Source organism: Neofelis nebulosa, chromosome 4, assembly GCF_028018385.1.
Source record: "Neofelis nebulosa isolate mNeoNeb1 chromosome 4, mNeoNeb1.pri, whole genome shotgun sequence".
NCBI classification, from domain to species: domain Eukaryota; kingdom Metazoa; phylum Chordata; class Mammalia; order Carnivora; family Felidae; genus Neofelis; species Neofelis nebulosa.
In genome coordinates, this window is record NC_080785.1 from 119,176,029 (window position 1) to 119,199,068 (window position 23,040).

Sequence of the window (23,040 nt, forward strand, 5' to 3'; positions counted from 1 at the left end):
GAGAATGACAAGGGCAGGAAGATCATCCTGGAAGGTCAACAGCCAGCTTCAGGAGAGCCAGGTTCATGCTCCCTGCAGGTTCTCACTATTTCCTGTGTGGTCATGGTGGCGGCTGCTGAATCAGGAGCATCCTTTGGAGGAAAATTAAGTGCATTTCCTAAATGTTTATGTGCAAGCCTGCCCCAACCAAATCGGTCACCCAAGTACTGAGTTGCAGGAACAGTTGAGGGGGTGCTAGACTCTGAGAAAGGAAGTCTGGATTTGAAAGTCAGAGAGAGGCCTTCATGGCCCTGTGATCTTTGACGAGCCATGTAACCTCAGACCTCAGTTTCCTGACATGTAAGATGGGAATGACGGTAACAAGAGAATTGTGACCTAGGTTACAATGAGGTTACATATGCAGAGAAGCTTAGCACAGTGTCTGGGACAGCTAGGTGATAGGAAACATTAAGACTGTGTGTTCAGCATAAATCCTTTCTAATTCTGATCAAGAATCTGAGTCCAGGGGCACCTGAGTGGCTCAGTCGGTTAAGTGTCTGACTCTGGCTCAGGTCATGATCTCATGTGGGTTTGAATCCCGCATCATCTCTGTGCTGACAGCATGGAGCCTGCTTGGGATTCTCTCTCCCTCTCTCTCTCTGTCTCTCCCTTGCTGCCCCTCCCACAGTTGCATTCTCTCTCTCTCTCTCTCTCTCTCTCTCTCTCTTTCTCTCTCAAAATAAAACCCCTGATTGTGAGAACTAAGCCAAATGAAAACATTGAGGCAGCCTGTCAATAGCATCTTTATTAATTGGATGCTAAATGAGGAACTAGGCTGCCAGATAAAGAAACTACTAAAATCAGTAACAGAAACATGATCATATAGTTACAATGTGTCCGTTTTCAATTATAACTGCACCATTATTCTCTCACTGATACTTTCCTAAAATTCTCCCAGTTGACTTCCACTCCTTGCCCTCCATCTACATCTGGAAAGCCATTAAGCCGTTAGCTCTTTGGATGTACTGGATGTCCATAAATGGGGTTTAGGAAATCTATTACGGGCAAAATTTCATTTCTTTTGGAATGTGTGCCTCTGAGAAGAGGTGCAAGGTTTTCATCAGATTTTTCTAGGCATCTACTAGAAATCAGGGTAAGGTTTCGATTTGCTTGCAGTTCATGATATTTCCTTTAATAATAATAATTTTTAAAAAGGCCAAGCGTACATAAAAGTGGAAGGAAGTTTTATATAATACCTGTCACCTAGTTTCTACAATTGTTACCATTTTGTTATATTTGTTTTATTGTGTATCTATCAATCCCTCTTATTTTAATACATTTCAAAGTGAATTACAGCCATCAGTACAGTCTCCCTCCAAAGATGTTAGCATGCAATGCTGCACACAACAGGGGTCAGCATCGCTTATGGTTCTATTTTTCAAGTAAAATTCCATACACTGAAATATATAAATCTTAAGTGTATCATTTCCTGAGTTTTTACAGATGCAAAAACTTGTGTAACTCAAACCCCCACCAGCATACAGAACATTTCCAACACCCTAGAAAGTTCCTTCATGCATTTTCCTGCTCAGTCCCTTACTCCCAAAGCCCAAGAAGCAACCACTGACCTGAAAAATTTTTTCATCATAAGTTAGTTTTGCCTGGTCCAGAACTTCATATAAATGGAATTGTGCAGAATAGTGTCTTTTGATCTGGCTTCTTTCATCTGGCATGACGTTTAGAGATTCATGCACGTTGTGGGTATTAGGTGAGGTTTTGACAGCATTAAAATGGTGTCACCATCAGTTACCACACAAATTCCCGATTCTGCCTGAATCATGGTCACCCATCTGGAAGAAATAAAGAACAACAGAAAAAGAGAGCATCACCTCCTTCATTGCTAACTTGGCTAGTTTTCCTAAGCCCTAGTGCAGAGATGGTCAGCTGTCCCATACCACGTGGCTTAGACCCAGAACCTAAAGAGGACTCTCCCTTCCTCTTTTATTTTAACCATTTATTGAGATATAATTCACATACCATACAATTCTTCCCTTTAAAGTATACCATTCAGCGGCACTAAATGTAGTCACAGATACATGCAACAATGACCACAGTCAGTTTTTATCACCACAGAAAGAAACCCCAAGCCCCCTAGCCATCATTTCTTACCTTCCCCGCCAAAAGCAACCACTAATCTACTTTCTGTCTCTATGGATTTGTCTCTTCTGGACATTTCATATCGGTGGAATCATGCCATATGTGGCCCTTGTGTTTGGGCCATAGTGTTTCATTGAGCACAGTGTTTTCCAGGGTCATTCTATTGTTACAGGTGTCTGGAATTTATTCCTTTTTGTGGCTGAGTAATGTCCCATTATATGGGTAGACCACATTTTGTTTCCCTTTTTGTCAGTTGACGGACATTTGGGTTGTTTCCACTTTTTGGCTGTTATGAATAATGCTGTCATAAACATTTGTGTACAACTTTTGTGCAAACATACATTTTTATTTTTCTTGGGTATACACCTAGGAGTGGAACTGGATAGCTCTACATTTAGTCATTTAAGGAACTTGCCAGAGTGCTTTCCAAAATGACTATTCCATTTTATATCACCACCAGCAGTGTGTGATCTTTGTCAACACTTATTATTCTCTGACTTGTCAATTCTCGCCATCCTAGTGGGTGTGAAATGGTATCTCATCGAGGTTTTAATTTGAATTCTCTCATGACTACTGAGGCTGAGCCTCTCCTCATGTGCTTGTCAGTTATATGTCTTCCTTGGAGAAATGTGTCTTCAGATCCTCTGCCCATTTTAAAATTTGGTTATTTGGTTTTTTATTATTGAGTTGTAAGCGCTCTTTATATATTCTAGATATAAGTTCCTTATCAGCTATATGATTTTCAAACATGTTCTGTTTGAAACATGGGCCTTTTCACTTTCTTGATGGTGTCCTCTGAAGCACAAAAGTTTTCTGATTTTGATGAAGTCTAATTCATCTGTTTTTTTTTTTTTTTTTCTTCTGGTTGCTCATGTTTTGGTGTTACATCTGAGAATCCTCAGCAAATCCAAAATCATGAATATGTACCCTATGTTTTCTTTCAAGAGTTTTAGGTTTTAGGTCTTACGTTTAGATAATCCATTTTGAGTTAATTTTTGTATATGGCGTGAGGTAGTGGTCCAACTCCACTCCTTCTTTGTGTGTCGCTATCCATTCGTCCCACCACCATTCGTTTTAAAGATTATTCTTTCCCTCATTGAATGATCTTGGCTCCCTTATACAAAAATCAGTTGACCATAGATGTAGGGCTTTCCTCCTGGACCTCTAGTTCTAGTCCACTGAACTATATGTTTATCCTGTGCCAGCATCACACTGTCTTGATTACTGTTACTTTGTAGTACGTTTTGAGATCGGGAAGTGTGAATCCTCTAATTTTCTTCTTCTTCTTCAAGATTTTTTTTGTGGCTATTATGGGTTCTTTGCAATTCCATATGAATTTTAGAGTCAGCTTGTCAATTTCTATAGAGAAATCAGCTGGGATTCTAATAGGGATTCAGTGTGTAGACCAGTTGGGGAGTATTGCCATCTTAGCAGTGTTAAGTCTTCTGATCCACCCGTCACACATCATTTCAACTCAGCCTCAGTTTCCCCATCTGTAAAATGAGGATAGTACTGCAAATATTCTTGTGGGGAGTAAATGTGATAATGTAAGTAGAACACTTAACACATGCTAAAAGCTTACTTTGTTCATGCAAAGTAATATCAAGTGTCAACTCATCCCAGGGAACTGTTCTACAAGTGGGAAAATTGCAGGTTATAAAATAAAAATCCCTGTCCTAATGGAGCTCGCATTCTCGTAGGAAGGATCTACAACAAACAGATTTGAAAATAACATGCGCACGTACGTGTGTGCACGTGCACGCACACACACACACACACACACACACACACAAGTTGAGATTGTGCTAAGTGCTATGAAAAAGAAGAAAGCAAGGGAAACTGTTAGCGGTTTGACATTTGGTACTTTGGTAGTTGAGGGTGGTCAGGAAGGGCCTTGCTAAGGCAATGAAATTTGAGTACAGACCTGAATGAAATTAGGAAATGGCACACAATGCTCAATAAATATTTGTGGAATGTGAAAGAATGCAAATGTCTGAGAGAAGGTATTGCAAGGAGAGGCAATAATAACCAGTGCAAAGGCCTAGTGGCAGAAAAGGTTTGGCATATTTTAAAAGCATCAAGAAGCCTCTATGAATGCTTATGCTGTGGTGTTTAGAGGTAAAATGTAGTGATGTCTGCAACTTTAAAGTTCATTAAAAAAATAAGATGGGCAGATGGATAGATGGACGGATGGATAGATAAAAGGATGGATACATAGGTGATAAAGCTAATACAGTAAGCTGTTAATGTAGGACTTAGGTGGCAGGCATATGCATGTTCACTGTAAAATTCTTTCAACTTTGTGTTTGAAAAACATCAGAATACAGTGTTGGCTTACATCAGAGTACAGAAGGCTGGTGAGGCCTTGCAGACCGGGTGAGGAGACAGCGTTAGGAAATTAAGCTGCAGAGGGCTCCAGGCTCAGAGCACGGAGGGGCCTCAGCAGCCCTGAGAAGACTTGGGCTTGGCTCTAAGCACAGTGGGAAGCCTTTAGAGGGATTTGAACGAGAGAGTTTCATGATCTGATTAGGATTTTAAAAGATCCCTCTGGCTGCTGTGGGGACAAACAGCTCTACCAAACATGAATGAAAGTGGGGAGGCCAGGCAGAGGGACAGTAGTGGTCTGGACCAGGGCAGGGGCAGTGGAGATGGCGAGACGGGTCCGATTCAGGGTACACTTCAAAGGAGTTGCTTATGGATTGGGTGTGTGATGCTTAAGAGCAAGGCTTTGTCCCAAGCAAGCTGGCAGCCCGTTCTATTTCCTGAGATGGAGAAGACGAGGGAATTAAGTAAGTTTGGGGAGGGGTGTGTGGGAGCGTGACAGGGGGGAGAGTCACATATTCTATTTCAGGTCTGATAAACCCAAATAAGAGACTTCCTAATAAATGGTGGCTATTATAACTTTTTCTACCACACACACTTACATAATGGCATCTGCAAACACACGTGCCTTCTCTCAGCTTATGGCTCAGCTCTGCTCCTCCTCTTTTCTTTTCTTCTCCTTATATTTTCCCTTCCTCCTTGCCCCCCCCCCCCGCCACTCCCACCTCCAGACCTCCCCCAGTGACTGCTGGAGGCTCTGGAGATGAGGAAGGCAGGAACCAGAAACCCAGGCAGCCCCTCCACGCTCCTCCTGGTATGAGCAAACCTCTTCTGCTTTATCAGTGTGGGGAACTGGGCTCAAAGGAAGCCGCTGGGGTGGAGAGCACACAGTCCTCTGGGTTCATTCAGCTCCTGATCTTACAAACCCTCTGGCCTTTTTTGTCTCTGTGGATAGGCAGGCAGACAGGTTACCAGGCAGTGCTAGCCCATGGCTGGTGTGAGATCCAAAGGTGCAGCCGAGAGAACAGAGATCTCCCATTTTACTGAGAAGCTAACTCTGAGTCAAGATCCGAGTTAATATGGCCCATTCAGCTGTGCTGTCATCTTGCATCAACTGTGTCAGAATAGCATTTAAAGACATTTGTCAGGAAGCCAGCTGCAGAAAGCTGGCCTGACTGCCTGAGGCCCAGTCCCTGTAGAAGGCTATCCCAGGCACTGAGGACCAGATGCATCCAACGGCCACTGCATCTCACAGGAGCACTGGCACAATCTTCTTGAGCCAACTACTTATAGAGGGGAGCCCTGATATGCATGCATGTGTGGTGGGGATTAACGGGGGAGAGGAACAAAGGAGGTTCCTCCTTCTGTTCTTTGACTTTTCATGCTGCCCTTAGCCCTTAGAAGTGCATTAGCTCTGGTAACAACTCTCATATAGAGCTAACTATGTGCCAAGCACTGTTGCAAGCACTTTATATATAGTAACTCATTTAATCCTCATAACAGCCCTATAAGCTGTGTACTATTATTATCATTCCCATTTTACAGATGAGGGAACTGAGGCTTGGAAAGGAGAAACAAGTTCTTCAAGGGCACGCAGCTACAAAGCAGCAAAGCCAGGTGTTCTGGACTTGAGTCCTTAATGAGCAAGTAGGTGGCTGGAAGGACAGAGAGGGGGAAATCCATAAGGAATTCAGCAATAGAGAGTCAGCATGTACCTGCAGGCTAGAGAGAACGGGGGTGGGGGGGTCACTTCATTACTTTTTTGTCCTATTAGAATGTAATGCACTTATTATGTTTATATATGTAAATATATACATAAATAAATAGGTCTTATTTTTACAGTGTTAAACATCTTTGTGCTTGTTTTAAAGAATAAATACATTAATACTGATACACAGCCAGTTTCCTACCAAGTATAGGCATCTCTTAGGGTACAGCTGTACAGCTGTACAGCTCTGTAATACAGAGCTATGTAAAGGCATAGCTCCCTTTCTCTTCCAAAGGTCTCTTCCCAAACCTCATTGGCTATTAGGAAAACCACATAAACTCCCCACAGCTTAGATTTCTTATCTGGACCTACCCCATAGGGTAAAATTTTATAATTATAAAAATTATAATCATAATCATGAGAGCAACTGAATACCTAATGTATGTCTGTACTAAGCAGAGCACTTTCATACCTTATGGTTTTTAAAAATCTATTGAAGTCTAGTATACTTCTTTCTTTTTTAATTGAGATACAATTGACATATAACATTAGGTTAGTTTCAGGTGCACAACATAACGATTTGATACATGTATTGCAAAGTGATAACCACAGTGAGTCTAGTTAACATCCATCCCTACTCGGATGTATGTATGTAGTCACCATACATAGTTACAAATTTTCTTTTCTTGTGATGAGAACTTTTAAGATTTACCACTCTCCGAGCAACTTTCAGTGCCATACAGTATTATTAGCTGTAGTCATCATGCTCGACATTACATCCCCAGGACTTATTTTATAACTGAAAGCTTGTGCCCTCTGATCACCTTTACCCGTTTTGCCAACTCCTTACCCCCTGCCTCTGGCAGCCACCAGTCTGTTCTCTGTATCTGTGAGTTTGGTTTGTTTTTGCTGTTAGATTCCACACATAAGCGAGATCATATGGTATTTGTCTTTCTTTGCCTGACTTATTTCACTTCGCATAATGCCCTGAAGGTCAATCATTTGTTTCAAATAGCAGATTTACCTTCTTTTTATGGCTGAATAATATTCCACTGTATCTGTATACCATATTTTCTTAATCCATCTATCCATCTATCTTTTCAAGTGAGTACATTGTTTCCTGTGTATAAACACCCAGAAGTGGAATTACTGGATTATACAGTATTTCTAGTTTTAATTTTTTGAGGAAGCTCCATGCTGTTTTTTCCACAGTGGTTGCACCAGTTTACATTCCACTAACAGGGTACCAGGGCTCCCTTTTCTCTACATCCTTGCCAACACTTGTTCTTTCTTTTCCTTTTCCTTTTTTTGTTTTGTTTTGTTTTTGAGAGAGAGAAAGAGATGCACGCAAGCAGGAGAGGGACAGAGAGAGGAGAGAGAGAATCCCAAGCAGGCTCCATGCTCAGTGCAGAGCCCGACATGGGGCTCAATCTCATGACTGTGAGATCATGACCTGAGCCGAAATCAAGGGTCTGATGCTCAACCGACTGAGCTACCCAGGTGCCCCTTGGTTTTGTTTTGTTTTGTTGTATTTTTATAATAGCTATTCTGACAGATGTCAGGTAATATCTCAGTCTGGTTTTGATTTGCATTTCCCCGATGATTAGTGATGTTGAGCACCTTTCCGTGTATCTGTTGGCCATCTGTAGGTCTACTTTCATGCGTTGTATTTTAATCCTCCTAAAGGCAACCGAAGTGTACGGAGGTTATGTAACCTGCCCGAGGTCACACAGAGAAGAGATGATGGAGCTGGGCACTAGGAATGCCTCAGGGGCAGGAGCCATATCCTCATTGCTTAACCCTGTCAGCAATGGCTTGTCAGTAATCAGTGAAGAATAAAGGTTTGATTGGTAAATGTGTGTGTGCGACGAGATAAACTTGAGCTGTGGCCCCAGTAAGAATTCTCTCTCCCCCAAAATTTAGTCCGTGGATGAATGTGCTACTCAGCTCAGGCTGCTAGAACAGAACTGGGTGGCTTAAACAACAGAGATTTATTTCCCCACAGCTCTGGAGGCTAGAAATCCAAAATCAGGGAGCCATCAGGGTTGGTTTCTGGTGAAGCCTTTCCTCCTGGCTTGTGGACAGCTGCCTTCTCACTGTGTCCTCACTATGGCCTTTCCTCTGTGTACAGAGAGAATGAGAGAACTCTAGTATCTTGTCCTCTTCTTAGAGGGATGCCAGTCCTGCCAGATGAGGACTCCACCATAATTACTCAACTTAACCTCAATTCCTCCCTAAACACCTGACTCCAAAATCCATCACATTGGGGGTTAGGGCTTCAGACTATGGATTTGGCAGGGGTGGCAGGGACACAGTTCAGTCCATAACAATGAGCTTTGAAGAGTTCTGGGAACCCTTAAAATTGTATACAGCATCTTTGCAAGGATGGGAGTCCACATACACCCAAAAGGTTGCAACCACAAAAAGTATTATAAGTGGACAGAGACAGAAAGGGTTCACAGACAAATGGAAATGAAACCTGTATTGAGAGGTAGAAGCAAGAGAAGTTTCTTATAATATTATTTTAATTAGTGTTAAAAAGTGGAGAACAAGAGAGGCAGTGGAAAATGAGGAGATGGTGTGTCAGAAGTTAGATGGCCTGCCTGAGACCACAGCCTGGGGCATGGATCTGAGCTAGAGCCCAGTGTCCTGAGCCCCAGCCCACATTGTTTCCACCAGGCTTGCTGTCTCTGCTACCCCACGGGAGCCAGGACCATCTGAGCAAGGCTCCTCAGTGTCCTCCTGCTCACCTCATAGATGCTCTTTCCCTTGCTTTCTTTCTAGAAGTGGAGCAGATCGAGGCCATCGCGAAGTTTGACTACGTGGGGCGGTCCCCGCGTGAACTGTCCTTCAAGAAGGGGGCCTCTCTGCTCCTGTACCACCGTGCCTCGGAGGACTGGTGGGAGGGTCGTCACAATGGCGTGGATGGACTCATCCCACATCAGTACATAGTCGTACAGGACATGTGAGTGGGAGTCAGGACCTTCTCTGAAGAATGCCATGATTGATTAGTAATGTCTGCAATGGGCACAGGAAGGGGAGTACTGGGTTGTATGCCAGCCATTTGCTCTCCCCGGTGTGGTATACCTGGTCTTTTGTAAGAATGGGTTGTATCTACCTTCCCCTTAAATAGTGATCCCCTTAACAAATAAGCAAATTGCCCATCCTTCAGCGTGCACAGAGACAGTGTTTGGTGCCTTTAGCTCACCATCCTGACCCACCTGCCAGCCTCCAGGGCATTCATCACCTGCCCTGGTTCTCAGCATCCAGTGGATCTCGCCATATTCCTCCACCCTCCCGAGCCGTGCCTGTACTCAGCGGCCAGCCCACTGCCCCCTCACTCTCCACCATTCTCTGTCCCCCAAGTGGCTCTCTCAGAGGATGGGCAGAAACCATGATCCCCTCATTTCCACTGAGTAGGGTACTGTTATTTTTAAAAAATAATATCAGGCACACACACACACACACACAAAGAAAGGCCTGTATCCCAAATACCTAGAGCTACCAGAATGTCCAGAAAGTCTGTACCTTCTCTTCTTTGAAGGCCATCGAAGCTTCCTACAACACACACTCCCTCTGAGCTTTGGTCAGGCTCAGGTCGAACTGCTGTATCAACAAAGCAGCCACCATGCTGGACCTCAAGGGAAGGGGGACAGAGGCATAAGTTTTGATGGCACAGGGAATGGTGTGAAACCAGAGAAAAGTCCAAGGCCAGGCAGACAACAACAGAAATGCCAGTGGAGGACCCTCAGCAGCCCTCTGATGTCCCCAGGCTTCTGGAAGGGAGAGGGCAGTGGGAAGAGGCAAGCAGGGCTCCCAGCAACTTCAAGCCACCCCACAATCATCCAAAGCCCTGAGTCGGGAGCTGAGGGATGGAGGCACTTTTCCTCCTCCCTTGCTTAGCCCCAAACTGCTTCTCAGCGAGCCTGTGGACACGCAGCTCCCAGTGCTTAGCTTGCAGGCTCCTCCCCCATTAGGCCAGCACTCCCTCCAGCATTTAGCTTGTCCCAGCCTGGAGCAGCCTGGGAGAGAAAAACCCAGAGATGGGGGGAGGAGAAGGTGGGCCTGGGGCAGAGGGGCATCTCCGTGCCGAGAAGGTGACTGGGAGTATGCTGGTGGGTGTGTGTGATGCTCAGGTACACAGTGGGAAATGGCTCATCCCGAGGATGGGCACAAGTTGACCTCAAGGTGTGTGTGGATCCACCCTTCAGACAGGTGCCCTACACATCCTGGGTTCTCTGGAGCAAAGCACTCCCAATTCACATGTGTCCTTCTCCCCAGGGACGATGCCTTCTCCGACAGCCTGAGCCAAAAGGCTGACAGTGAAGCCAGCAGTGGGCCGCTGCTGGATGACAAGGCCTCCTCCAAAAACGACCTCCAGTCACCCACGGAGCACATCTCGGATTACGGCTTTGGGGGGGTGATGGGCCGGTAGGAAACGCAGGTTCATTCTTTCCTGATAATGCCATGCTGTGTCTGTTTTGGGAGAGGCAAGGGGGCAGCGGGGAGAGAGGGAGGCCCCTTGTTGCCTGCAAGATGTGATATCAGGCATACCTTGGGCAGGGGGAGGGGGGAGCGGTGGTGCTGGCTGGAACTGGCCCAAGAATGCCAGGTGTAAAATGGTCCAGCTTGCAGTTGGGGGTTGGAGAAAGAGGAGAAGAGACATGTATTGGCAAATCAGTGCTTTTTATGTAAAATAGTAATGATGCGAGAAAGAGAGAGTTTTAAATTGGCAAGTATTTTTCCTACCTCTCTCTGGTTCTTGCACCTCCTCCCTACTTTCTGTTGAAGACCTAAGTTGTTATATTTAAAAATTTAAAGCGCACATACTCCCTGAAGTGCACTACACAAACAGAAAACTCAAACCCACTCATGCGGTGGGGGAAATTGACACTTGAGGCCACCCACTTATTTGGTGGGGAGCACATTTGCCAATTTCTTCCTTCCCCCGTGTGTGGGCTGGGCTGTGTCACATGACCTTTCTGCCCTGCAAGGAGCTGTGCATGTCCTTCCACATGCAGGGATAGTCTGAAGATTATGGTTGTTTCCAAAAAAATTAAACAAGAAGAAGGAAAGAGAAGCTGACAGTTTCTCACTGCTTTCTTAATCAGATTCTCAGAATGTCATATTCTTCGTGTTTTGGTGGAGAGGTCGTGGGATCAGCTCACACATATGGGTACTTGCAGATAGAGCCAGAGATATCGTTGCAGTAGGAACATATGTTTATGAATTTATTTCAGCAGAAGTCTCTGCCTCCTTTTAAAGCATATTCTATTCAGTTCAGCAAATGGCTCAGGCACTGTGCTAGGTAATGGAATTGGGGGGAAAGTGGAAGTGGGGTAGATAGAAGACAAAGCCATGGTTCCTGGACTTCTAGGAGGGCCATATCTTCTCCTGCCTCCCTCTCCTTCTCCCTCTCCCTCTCCCTCTCCCTCCCTTCCCTTCCCTACTTTCTTCTGGTTCTTTATTTCTCAGTATTCCTCCTCTCAAACACCTATGCTTTGGTCCTGTTGGGGTACCCACAGGCAGTGCTTAGCTTGGCTGGTGGCTCTGGGATATGAAGTGCTGCTGACCACATTGAACTTGGTCCTCTGGTCAGAGACCATTCCAACACTCTGGCCTTCCTCCCCACCCCCTCATCACTTCCAGCCTCCCCTCCCCTCACCAGTGCTTTCCAATCTTTGTTGACCTACATAGGATGTAGCCAAATCACCTGTGGGTGGAGCCTCTTATCTTTAGAGTGCTCCCACATCCACCAAGCCTCCTTGGAAGGTGGGCAAGGAGTATTGTGCCTATTTACCAGATTAATAAAATGGGTCTGAAAGACTACACAGGAAAACCCATGACAAAGCCAGCCCTCCTGATAGGCACTCTAGTCCTCTTTTCACCCCACCAGAGCCTCCCTAAAGAGTGAAAGGTGGCCACATGTGTGGAAGGCATGTCCAGCGATGCAATTTTTACTCCTGAATGACTAGTTTTCCAAGATCTGGAAAAGCCTCATAGAAATAGCCCTTTGCTGGGGAGATTGAGGGTGGATAACAATACCGGACTGTGTTCAGTTCCCAGGGACCCCTCCTGTGCTTGCAGGGAGCTGGTGACTTTTTGGTACAGTCAAGCCTCAATGCTTCAGACCAATTAAGAAGCCCTTCAGAATCATGGAAATGTCTGAACCACTTAAGAACATATCATGAGCCCAACTAACCATCACCAAAGCGTTCCCAGGTTGAAATTCTCCTGGCCTTGGCTACACATGTAGACAAGATTCATTGTGTAATTAGTAGCACCACTGTCTGCAGTTTGGAAGCAGAATGCTTCCGATTCTTTCATTTTGTGCATTTTAAACCTGCCCCTTGCCACTAAGTTACACGCTCAGCCAGTGCTTTCATTGCACAATTGAGTCTGGCTGAATGAGGCTTTACTATACCTGCTCCCTAGACTAGTGTGTAGTGTGTGGCCTGGGGTTAGCTGGCCTGTTCTGAGACTTGCCAGGGTTGACCTCTGCCCCATGCCCCTGCCCCTGGCTCCTTTGCAGAGTGCGGTTACGATCTGATGGAGCGGCCATCCCCAGGCGCCGAAGCGGGGGCGACACACACAGCCCGCCCCGGGGCCTGGGCCCCAGCATAGACACGCCGCCCCGGGCTGCCGCCTGCCCCAGCAGCCCCCACAAAATCCCCCTCACCCGGGGGAGGATCGAGAGCCCCGAGAAGCGGAGGATGGCGACATTTGGGAGTGCCGGCAGCATCAACTACCCTGACAAGAAGGCTCTCTCCGAAGGGCACTCGATGAGGTCGACATGCGGCTCCACCAGGCACAGCAGCCTGGGGGACCACAAGTCCCTGGAGGCTGAGGCCCTGGCAGAAGTAAGGGCCAGCGGGAAGGCAGGCTGGGCCAGCTGAGAACCCTAGAGGGGCGGCCGGGTGGGGGCCTGCGGACTGGGGAGCCCCTTTTGCCCTTCGCATTAGGCTCAGGGTTAAGCCAGAACACAAGAGAGATAGCAAGCTGGCCTCCCCATGGGCTTGGAAGCTGGATGGATACAGCTAGCTAGGGATCCTGTAAAAACTGAAGACCTCCAGTCTCCACGGCTGGAGTGGGGGATTCCTGCCCTGGGGGAAGGCCAGAGGAGAGGGATGTGGTAATGACAGGCGTCTCCACAAGATGGCACAGTTGAGTTATTCATTCATCTGTTCGTTCATTCATTCATTCATTCATTCATCTGTTCATTCATTCCTTTATTGAGAAACATTACTGTGTGACGGTCACTGTGCTAGGCACTGAGAGTACAGTGGTGACCTAAAATGGACCTAGGCCCTGTCCCCCGCTGTCCGTCTTCCCCTAGGGCCTTTCTGCAGCCCCACTCTGCAGATTGCCGTATCACCTCTCAGACTAATGCAAGGCTCATGCCTAAACTACTCAGCTGATCTTTCTCTGAGCTTTCTGTCTTTCTGGCTCACATTCTGCCAGGGGAGAATGGTGGTGGGGATGGATGGTAGAGAGGGGTGATGATTACATTTTGTGTTTTAAAGTTTTATGTTTCAGTTCATGCTGGAGTAGAGCAGGAATAGCAGTGAAATCTATAGGGAGCTTCATTTAAACAGTATGGGCTGTGGAAAGGCTGTGATATCACTGCCAGGCTGGGGTATAGCAAAGGTGGGGAGAGGATTGCCATTTCTCCCCTCATATAGAAGGCCCCCCACAGCTAATCTTTTTGGATAAAGGCACATAAAGCCTCTTCTTAAAGTAGCTTGTGTTCTGGGCAAGGGATAAAATGTCATGAGGAAGCATAAAAGCTACTATTAGCCATTAACCAGACAACCATAGTCTGTTAACAAAGCAAACAGGATAGGCTGGGACCCTGCCTGTGCCAGATTGGAGCCTTTTGTGTGGGCCCAGGGCAAGCAGGAGGCCGCCTGTGGGCCGGGGGGAGGAGAGAGGGTAAAAAGAGGGCGTGACTGCAGAGAGGAGCCAGCAGGACATCTCCAGGCACCAAGGCCATCAGTATGACAAGACTTGCAGTTTTCCTGGGTTTGCCTCACCAGACATTGTGCAGCATGCCTTGTAGCAGCGGTTTGAAGCAACATCCCCTGATGTCCCTTCAGTAGCTGGGTTGGTTGGGCTCTGGCCTACCTCAGCCTCAGCAGCTCCTTGTGCCTGTTTTGGTATGGAGGCATCCCTGTAACACCTGTGTGAGCCAAGGACTCTGGCTAAAGGGAGTTTAAAAATCCACTGCCTGGCAGTTAACAAAGCTCCATCACATCCATTATCTCATCCCATCTTCACAGCAAATGTAGGGGCTTTCAACAGAGAAGCAAAGTATGGTACAGAGGGCCTGAGGCTTGTCTGGGGTTGCACAGCAAGCAAATGGCAGAGGAGTCTTTTCACTAAAAAATTACAGGCCCTTTACCCTAGCACAGGGCTCCTGGGTTGAATGCTGACGTCCTACTGCAGCACCCCCTCCTGGCTCGAGGAGGAACAGAGGCCTTGGGAAGGTGGAATGAAGGTGCCTTAATGGCTGTCTGTCATTCAAAGTGCTCTCCTACTGATGAGCTCTTAATATTACAGCATCCCCAGGAATTACATAGGACGATGAGGGGTTTTGTTGCTTTTTAAAATTTATATTTTTGAAAGCAAACTTTTCTGATTATAATACAGAGAAGAAAGTCCCATTATTCTGGAGTGAACAGTGTGGACATTCTGATATATAACCTCCAAGGGATTTTTCTATGGGCAAGAATTGTTTTTAATGTATCTTTTTAAGTTTATCTTTTAGAGAGAGAGAGAGACAGAAACAGAGAGACAGAGCATGATTGGGGGAGGGGCAGAGAGAGAGGGGGAGACACAGAATCCGAAGCAGGCTCCAGGCTCCGGGCTGTCAGCGCAGAGCCCGACGCGGGGTTCAAACTCATGATCCAACTCACAAACCGTGAGATCATGACCTGGGCTGAAGTCAGATGCTTAACTGATTGAGCCACCCAGGCACCCCACAGATTTTTTTTTTCAAAATAACCATAATGGTTAGAGGCCTAGGCTCTAGCGACACACTGTCTGGGTTGAAAGTTGGGCTGTGCAACTAGCTGGCAATGTGACCTTGGGCAAGTTACTTGCCCAGGATGAGCTCCCATTCTCTTATGTGTGAAATGAGCATAAGGGTAGCTCTACCCTCTAAGTGTGAGGATTAAATGAGGTACAAATGGAAAGAGCTTGGACTGGTGCTTTATCATTACCACTGTTACTGCCATTATTATTTGTGAGCACCGACTATGTCAGGTACTGTGCCAAGCTCTTCACAGGGGCTGTATCATTCAACATGCTCATCAACACCCTGAAGTCATATTATTATGATCGATATTCACAGATGAGAATTCTGAGGCTCAGAGAGTTGTGGTAACTTGCCCAAAGTCACATGGCAAGGAAGTGGCAGAGCCAGGATTCGAACCCAAGTCTGTCTGACTCCAGAGCCTGCCTTCTCAACCAGTAGGCCAACCTGCCCTCATTGCAGGTCCCTGTGCAGGCAAGTGTGCAGGTGATGCCCACGTGGATTCCCTCAGTTGGTCATAGGACACCCTGGAGACTTCCTCTCTGTCCCAGCCATGAGGTTCACGGGTGGGGATACCTCCCTAAGCAGCCCACAGGCTGATTAGCAGTCGAGGAAGGATTGGAGCCTAGGCCTCCAGACTGTGCTGACCAGAAGTTCCTTCTGTCCCCAGGACATCGAGAAGACCATGAGCACGGCTCTGCATGAGTTGCGGGAGCTTGAGAGACAGAACACGGTCAAGCAGGCGCCAGATGTGGTGCTGGACACCCTGGAGCCCCTGAAAAACCCGCCGGGCCCCATCAGCTCAGAGCCCGCCAGCCCCCTGCACACCATCGTCATCCGCGACCCCGATGCCGCCATGCGCCGCAGCAGCAGCTCGTCCACTGAGATGATGACCACCTTCAAGCCAGCGCTGTCCGCCCGTCTGGCCGGCGCCCAGCTGCGCCCGCCCCCCATGCGGCCCGTGCGGCCGGTGGTCCAGCATCGCTCCAGCAGCAGCAGCAGCTCGGGCGTGGGCAGCCCGGCCGTCACGCCCACGGAGAAGATGTTCCCCAACAGCTCCGCGGACAAGTCGGGCACCATGTGACCTCTAGGACGGGGCGGCACCGCCCGGGCCCACCGTGGCCCGCCGTGGCTGAGGGCGGCCTCTGTGACTTCCGCGGCCTTCCCAGTGCCCCTGCTCTTGTCGGGTGGGGACCAGAAGGTCCGCCTGGAAGTGCGTCTGTGCAGAGCTGAGGCCCAGGCACTGGCCGCAGCTCACGTTCAGCCATGTGAATCCCGCAGACCTCCCGTGTGTAAGCAGGCGCCCAGAGGGGTGCAGGTGCAGGAGCAGGAGGCCCCACTAGAGCATCTCCTACGATTGGGGCAAAATGTTAAACGGCTTCCCCGCATATGGTCACTGGAAAATGATTCTCTCCACATTCTCTCTACATACATAAATATGTGTGTATATATATGTGTGCATATATACACACATACATGTATGTATATGTCTGTAGGTGTGTGTATATATATATATTTATGCATCTATATACATATACTAGATCTGGACACACAACTAAATGTATATAGGATCTCCTTTTTCTTTTTATGAAACTTAGATTTACCTCAGACCCATGCCACCAAACACCTCCCGCTGAGTTACTTGGTGGGACTTGCAGGGACCTTTCTGGGAGAAGTTAGAGGCCTCAGTGACTGCGGATGAAGCAATACACCACTAACCTGCAGAAAAATACACAAAAACAGTCTCCCACTGTCTCCAGAAGTCGTGGCCTTCCAGAACAGTCTGCCCCTCACAGAAGGGTGGGGCAGGCAGCACCCCAAGCAGGCTGCTCCTAGAGGTGGGGAACCCTTCACAGAACCCCCCGTCCACCCCAGAGACCCTGCCTTTCCACCCGGAGGCCAAGGGCCAACCGTACCCCCGAAGGCACGGGAGGACGTTGGCGAGAAGGCCCCTGACCACAGCATCCTTGTGTTTGTATGTAGAAAAAGGGGATAGTGAGAACCTAAGCCCCATTGCAGCACAGTGTTCTGTGTGGTTGGGAAAAAGGCAAAACAAAAACAATGGTGTGGAACACTTCAAAGCCTAGACACGCTGTAGGAATAAAGTAACTATAGAGGTTTAACTTATACCATTTTCAAAATATTTAATTTTTTCTTTTCTTCTTTCTACTAATTATACTGTGTCAGATCTGGAACTAAACAGGCAAGGAGGCTTTCAGTCACATCATTTTAATTTAAAATCAGTCCGCGACCCACTTTGGCTGGTGCCCTCCTGCGTGAAATGCAGGAACCTCACAGCAGGGGCCAAAGAGGGGCCATCCTTGGCACTTTCTGTCCTAGAGAACACTTCCGTTGACATCATGCAAATGAAATGGCTTTCCTCTCTACCTTCCCTTCCCTTCCTAGCCCCTGCACTCCCGCCCTCCCCCCACCACCTCCAGAACATTGGATATAATTGAAAATATGGTGATAGAACTGAGGTGAGTGATTTTTAAGAATTAGGAGCTAGACTTCTGCCTCTCAGCTGGGAAGAGGCCTTCTGGATCACTCTTGTTCCATTCCATTTTACTTCCTCTTTTGATCTTTTCATTTTCCAGAGACAGCCTGTTTCTGGATGATGGGACGTAGGCGAACCACATCCTAAGGGGACCACTTTTATTCACCCCCTCAAGCCAAGGGTCTCCTCCTTGCTGTTCTCAAGTGTCCTCTCTTTCTCTGAGTGTATCTCCATGGCTGTGGTTTGGAGTCAAAAGTCCTGTGTTTGAGTTCCAGCCTCCACCTCTTAGGAACTGTGGGACTTTGGGCATGTCACTTCACCTCACCGAGCCCCAGTTTCCTGCTCCGTAAAATGAAGGGAATAAAGATAAAATGTAGGTGAGCAAGTTCTGGAAGCCGGAAAGCACTGTGCCAACATGGTTGCTCCTTTTATTATCATTAGCAAGGTAAGTCTTTTAGATAAACCCATCCAGGATCTTCCTTCTGAAGCCTCCTAATGGCATTTGAGAAGTGGGCGGTGGAATTTTCCTAGTAATTTCATAAGAGCCCTGAAGCACAGCCCTACAGAAAAATCACACACTGATGCTTGAAATTCTCTCATTACCATTTCACCCCATTAGACTAAGTTTTGCCCTCTCCTCTAGTCCTCCATAAAAAGATAAATACACCCTAGGGGGAGGGATCTAGTAAGTCACTGATAACCTGAGCGTGCAGTAGCGGTAAGCCATTCTGTCTCATCGGAAGCATTGGCAGTGAGCACACCCAGTGGAAGGAAGAGTCAAGAAAGGGCGCAAAAAGTCCCAGAGAGAGGTCAATGATAAACATCCTTGTTTTGCCTAAAACCGCAGATTCTGTCTTAGCTCCTGGAAATGAAAGAGTCTCGGAAGCAGCTAGGAGCCCCTCTGCCTTTGAGCAGATGACTCTAACCCCATTTTACAGCTTAGGGAGGAAAGCAAGGCCTTGGGATGTGCTATGGCTTGCCCAAGATTTAACAGACGGCAGTGAGTGAGGGCCCTGTTGGGTGCTTGCCTGGGCGGATGCTATGCTCTCCGGCCAGGAGACAAGACTTCCCATTTCTACCCCAGAGATACTCCCAGACCTTAAACGTGGTCACCTCCTGTGCAAAATGTCACATCATCCGACACGGCTACCCGATGAGAAGCGAAAGTCTGAGTTGAACGTGTTGCCTGATCTGTAGAACACCAGTCAGACCACGTGGATATTCCTATAGATTGAGTTTTTCCTTACTGAAAATGGATCTGTCTGCCTTTCACCAAGTTACCTGAAGGCGAGAGTCTTTGCGGTTTTCTTTTAAGTCCCTGGTTTTCCATTGGGAAATTGGCCGATGAGTTCACATGTAGGAAAGCTCACAGCCCACTCATCCAGCCCCAGATCTGACCCTTGATGCAGAAGCAAGTGGAAAAATGCTTTCCTGCACCACAACCCCCCTCCTTCCTCATCTGGCGCTATGCATGTCTCCACCACCCTCCATGCACACCCTGTCCCATCCACAGTCACTGAGCATCGCAGTCTCCTCCTGACTCCTGCCTGTGTTAGTCCACACTATATATTGCTGTATTTGCTTAAATGCTGGAAAGTAACTGTTACAATGTGAAACTGTAATTTTTTAAAAAGGCTACAATTAAATTATAGCCAATGCCACTCACCAAATCTTTGCACCTAGTAGATAGATCAATGTAAAAAACAAATACCAGAAACCTAACTGTACAGTGAGTGTGGGGGAAATGTAGTAACCTAGTTAGTAGTCCTCAATATAACCAATTGTACAAGGGGGAGTGGTGGTTACCTACTTGTTCATCGCCATTACTGAGAGCTGTACTGATCAGTTCGTTGATAACGGGCATTTTTTTTTCCTTCTTCACAGAATGATTTGTTTTCTTAACCTTTGACTTACCCTGAGGTCAAGCCTTTTGTCTTTATGTGTAACCGATGTTTAGTCTATTTTAGGAATGAACCAGCAAGATGTTCATTTAAAACTGACCAAAGACAATTCATTCCTGGTCTAGTTTCCTGGGCCTTGGGGCCCAGCCGCCGCTAAAGACCTTTCTCCGATAAAATTGAGAACAAGCCGTGCTTCCTACCCTACTCTCCTTCTCTCCCTTTATTCCCCTTTCCTCTTCAAGAGCTGCTCTGAGCTGTGGGATTCTATGAAAAATTCTTGCCTTTCCTTGTTTTCAGTGCTAACGATTTCTCACCTTGAAGCGCCTTTTGAACCCCGGACAGAGCGCACAACTGGAGGGAATTGTAAGCTCGGGAATTAGACTTGGGAGTCTTTTCTCCGAGGTCACCAGGCCGAGGGGCAGGAGAGAAACGGATTCCCAAGGGATGAAAGGTGTCTATTCAACGAAGAAATCTGAGTGGGAAGAGACACAGGGAAATGGAGCCATCGTTTGGCTACACTGGCTGGAACCAGCAGTTCAGAGATCTGCCTTATAAACACTTCAGAACTGGTTTGTGGTACACAAAGGGGAGCCAGTGTGGGGAAGGGCCTTTACATGGGGCTTGCTTCTCTGTTGGAGTCCCCTGGAGTGCCTTGTTGGGTATATATTTCTTTCTCATTCAGGAGGCATGAACGCAGAAGACTTCCCGTGGCCTGGTCGTTACTCGGCACTCCGCACACGTACACGGCTGATGGAAAACCACAAGGACTAATGTAATGGTTCTTCCTCTCAGTCTTTCTATTCCTAACTTTTCACACATCCAGATGGTTCCACACTAGAGCAAATGCCTCATTCTCCTGAGAATCCCAGAAAGAAGAATGGCTGGCTCACAACCATGGTGGGAGGCCCTGTTGGGCTTGGGAGGACGGGCGGGGAGGAAAAGGCAGGAAGGGGTGAGCGAGGTGTTGCTTAGCTGATTTTCTGCTATGCAGAGCTAATGCTGACGTTTCATGTCAACTTCCCCGGTTCTCTGGGGTCTCCTCTCTTCTGAGCAGCCGTGTAGAGAATTCCCCACATACCCAAAGCTGCCCAGGGGAGCTGAGAGAAGGGACTTTGCTCTCATGTCGGACTCCTCCCGGCTTCTCTGAGGTTGATCTGCCAATGTCCCGCTGTCCCATCCTCTGGGACTGGCCAAATGGCCACCGCTGCCCCTTGCCGACACCTCCTTTCTGTGTGAACTGTCCCAGGCAAATAACAAAGCTGTTCCTTGAACCAGAGCAACCAGAGTGCACTTTGCCTTCCTTAGACGGAAGTAGATTCTGGCTAGAGTTTCTGCTCAGGCTCTAGTTCCCGGCAGTGTGACTGTTTACACGGTTTGGCAATAGATTTGGTTCTGATTGCTTCAGAGTGGCTGGTCAATTTAGTTTCCTTTGGTTTCCTTCCTCCCCAAACTGTGTCAGGAAAAAACAAACCGAAAACAACCCTAGGAAATTGCTGGTTGCCTGTCCCCATGTGATGATAAGTGTTGCCCTCTTCCGGATATCGTTTCTCTACCTTACAACCAAACGCCCGTCCTATAGAGTGTCTGTTGCGTATTCTGATGGTGCCTGCTGGTTTGACGTGGAGCTATCCTGTGAAATAAAACAGCTTAACTTTTCTCAAACATGCTCCCGTGACTTTTTGAAAGGGTGAGGTGGCATGGGGCGGGGGGTGAGGGGGGTTGGGGAGGTCCCAGAGGGGTGTTTCTACCCTCCAGTCCACACTGTGTGCTGCCTCCAGGAGCCGTCCCTGAGATATCCTTTAGCTCAGATCCAACAAGGTGAAGGCCAACGTTCCAAGAAGGACTGATTCACCTGTAGAATTAATTGGAAAAGGTAACTGTGGGATGCCTGCTGGGAAGGCAGAAACTGGAAATGTCAAAGCAGAGGGAAATGAGAGAAGGAGCTGTCATCTACAGAGGTCACAGGATACTGAGTGCCTGCGTGAAGGCATATGGACCATTTTAGCATTTGTGTCTATACACGTGATACTGCCCCTTGGATTTTTTTTTCCGTGTGTGTGTGTGTGTGTGTGTGTGAAGTTTATTGATCACTTATTTCTGTCCCAGGCACTAGATTAAAGCCCTAGAAGTGCATTTTCTCATCAAATTGTCAAAACAGTTATATTGAAGGTAAGTACCCTTCTTAAATCCCATTCTGCAGATGAGGGAATTGAGGCTCTAAGAAGTTAGATGGCTTGCCCAAGGTTAGAAGGAAGTGAAGGAGCCCTGTCTGACTCCAAAGCCATTCTCTTTACAAGATCATCATACTGCCTGTCATTGAGCATGGCCATTATGCCAGCGTTGGCGGTAGGATCTCATGGTTAAGGTAACTTGCTGCCTGCCACAGTCAAGGACCACTCTGGGCCTTTCCTTTCTGATGAACCCTCTGGTGGATCTTCATGCAGGCGCCTCTTTACAGAAGAGAAGAGAATGAGGTCTTCTGCCTGCCTCAGGGAATCCATTATTCCCACCCTAAGCTCTCAGCACTCAGTGCTGGCCCTTTGCTAATTCCAGGCTCCAGTACTGTGAAACCTTACGACAGTCTAAATTTTGTATGCGCCCCACAATCTGTTCACTCGCTCATAGCAACCATGCTCACTTGAGAGCCTCAAGTCAGAAGCCTCTCATTCATTCAGCAAGAGTGTAGGAAGCACCTTTGTGTGCATCTTGCCCCGAGTTAGCTTCTGGGGAAACAGGTGGGTGAGACCCAGTTCCTACCCTCAAGCTGCTCACAGTCCATTTGCACAAAATGTTCACTCCAGAATTCTGAAATTAACTTCGATTCACTGTGACAATGGTTCATAGGACAGTGCCTTTGTGCCACAGAGGCACAAAGAAAGGGCACCGCTTGTCCACTTTCTTAGCCAACAAAGCAGTCCATTGCTGGACTATCCATTTCTGGGCCGATCTGTTTAGGACTCTTCGTTGGCACATGACAGACTATCCAACCCAAACATCCTTAAGAAAAGAGAATTTATTGGCTCACATAACAGGAAACTAGGCTACGACTGGTTTCAAATATGGGGGATATGAGAATGTGACTGTTGCTTCCAGGCTGTGGTCCTCTGCTTCCCTCAGGCCGGCTCTACTCAGCTCTGCGTGTTAATTTAACGGCCACACAGGCTGTCTGGTATCTTGTGATGGCCTGGCGGCTGTCTCCACCTCCTCGGCATCAGTACAGGTCTCGGGTTTGCTGCACACTGGCCGGACTGAGCTGCAGGTTTGCTCCTGAAGCAGGCCAGAGGGATAGGATTGGCCAGTGGGCCTAAGCAATCCTGGGTTTCAAGTGTGGTGTCAAAACCACCCAAACTCTGTATGGGGAAAAGAATAGCTGCCCAAAAGAGATCCTAGGAGCTGTCCTCATCCTACAGATCCATGATAAATGATAAATGGAGGTGGTTTC

At 47.4% G+C, this 23,040-nt stretch overlaps 1 protein-coding gene across 6 annotated transcripts in view; it reads left to right on the forward strand.

Moving 5' to 3' along the window:
- SRGAP3 (SLIT-ROBO Rho GTPase activating protein 3) overlaps nt 1–21,260 on the forward strand; it is a 264,778-nt gene extending 243,518 nt beyond the window's left edge. For 5 of the 6 annotated variants that reach the window (XM_058726125.1, XM_058726126.1, XM_058726127.1 and 2 more), the window contains 4 exons: nt 8,951–9,131; nt 10,448–10,597; nt 12,699–13,026; nt 15,871–21,260. In XM_058726125.1, the coding sequence (XP_058582108.1) occupies nt 8,951–9,131; nt 10,448–10,597; nt 12,699–13,026; nt 15,871–16,284 (1,073 nt within the window). In that variant the 3' untranslated portion in view covers nt 16,285–21,260. The remainder of the gene's footprint in view (nt 1–8,950; nt 9,132–10,447; nt 10,598–12,698; nt 13,027–15,870) is intronic. The other variant, XM_058726130.1, reaches the window with a different exon arrangement.
- The last annotated feature ends 1,780 nt before the right edge of the window (nt 21,261–23,040 follow it).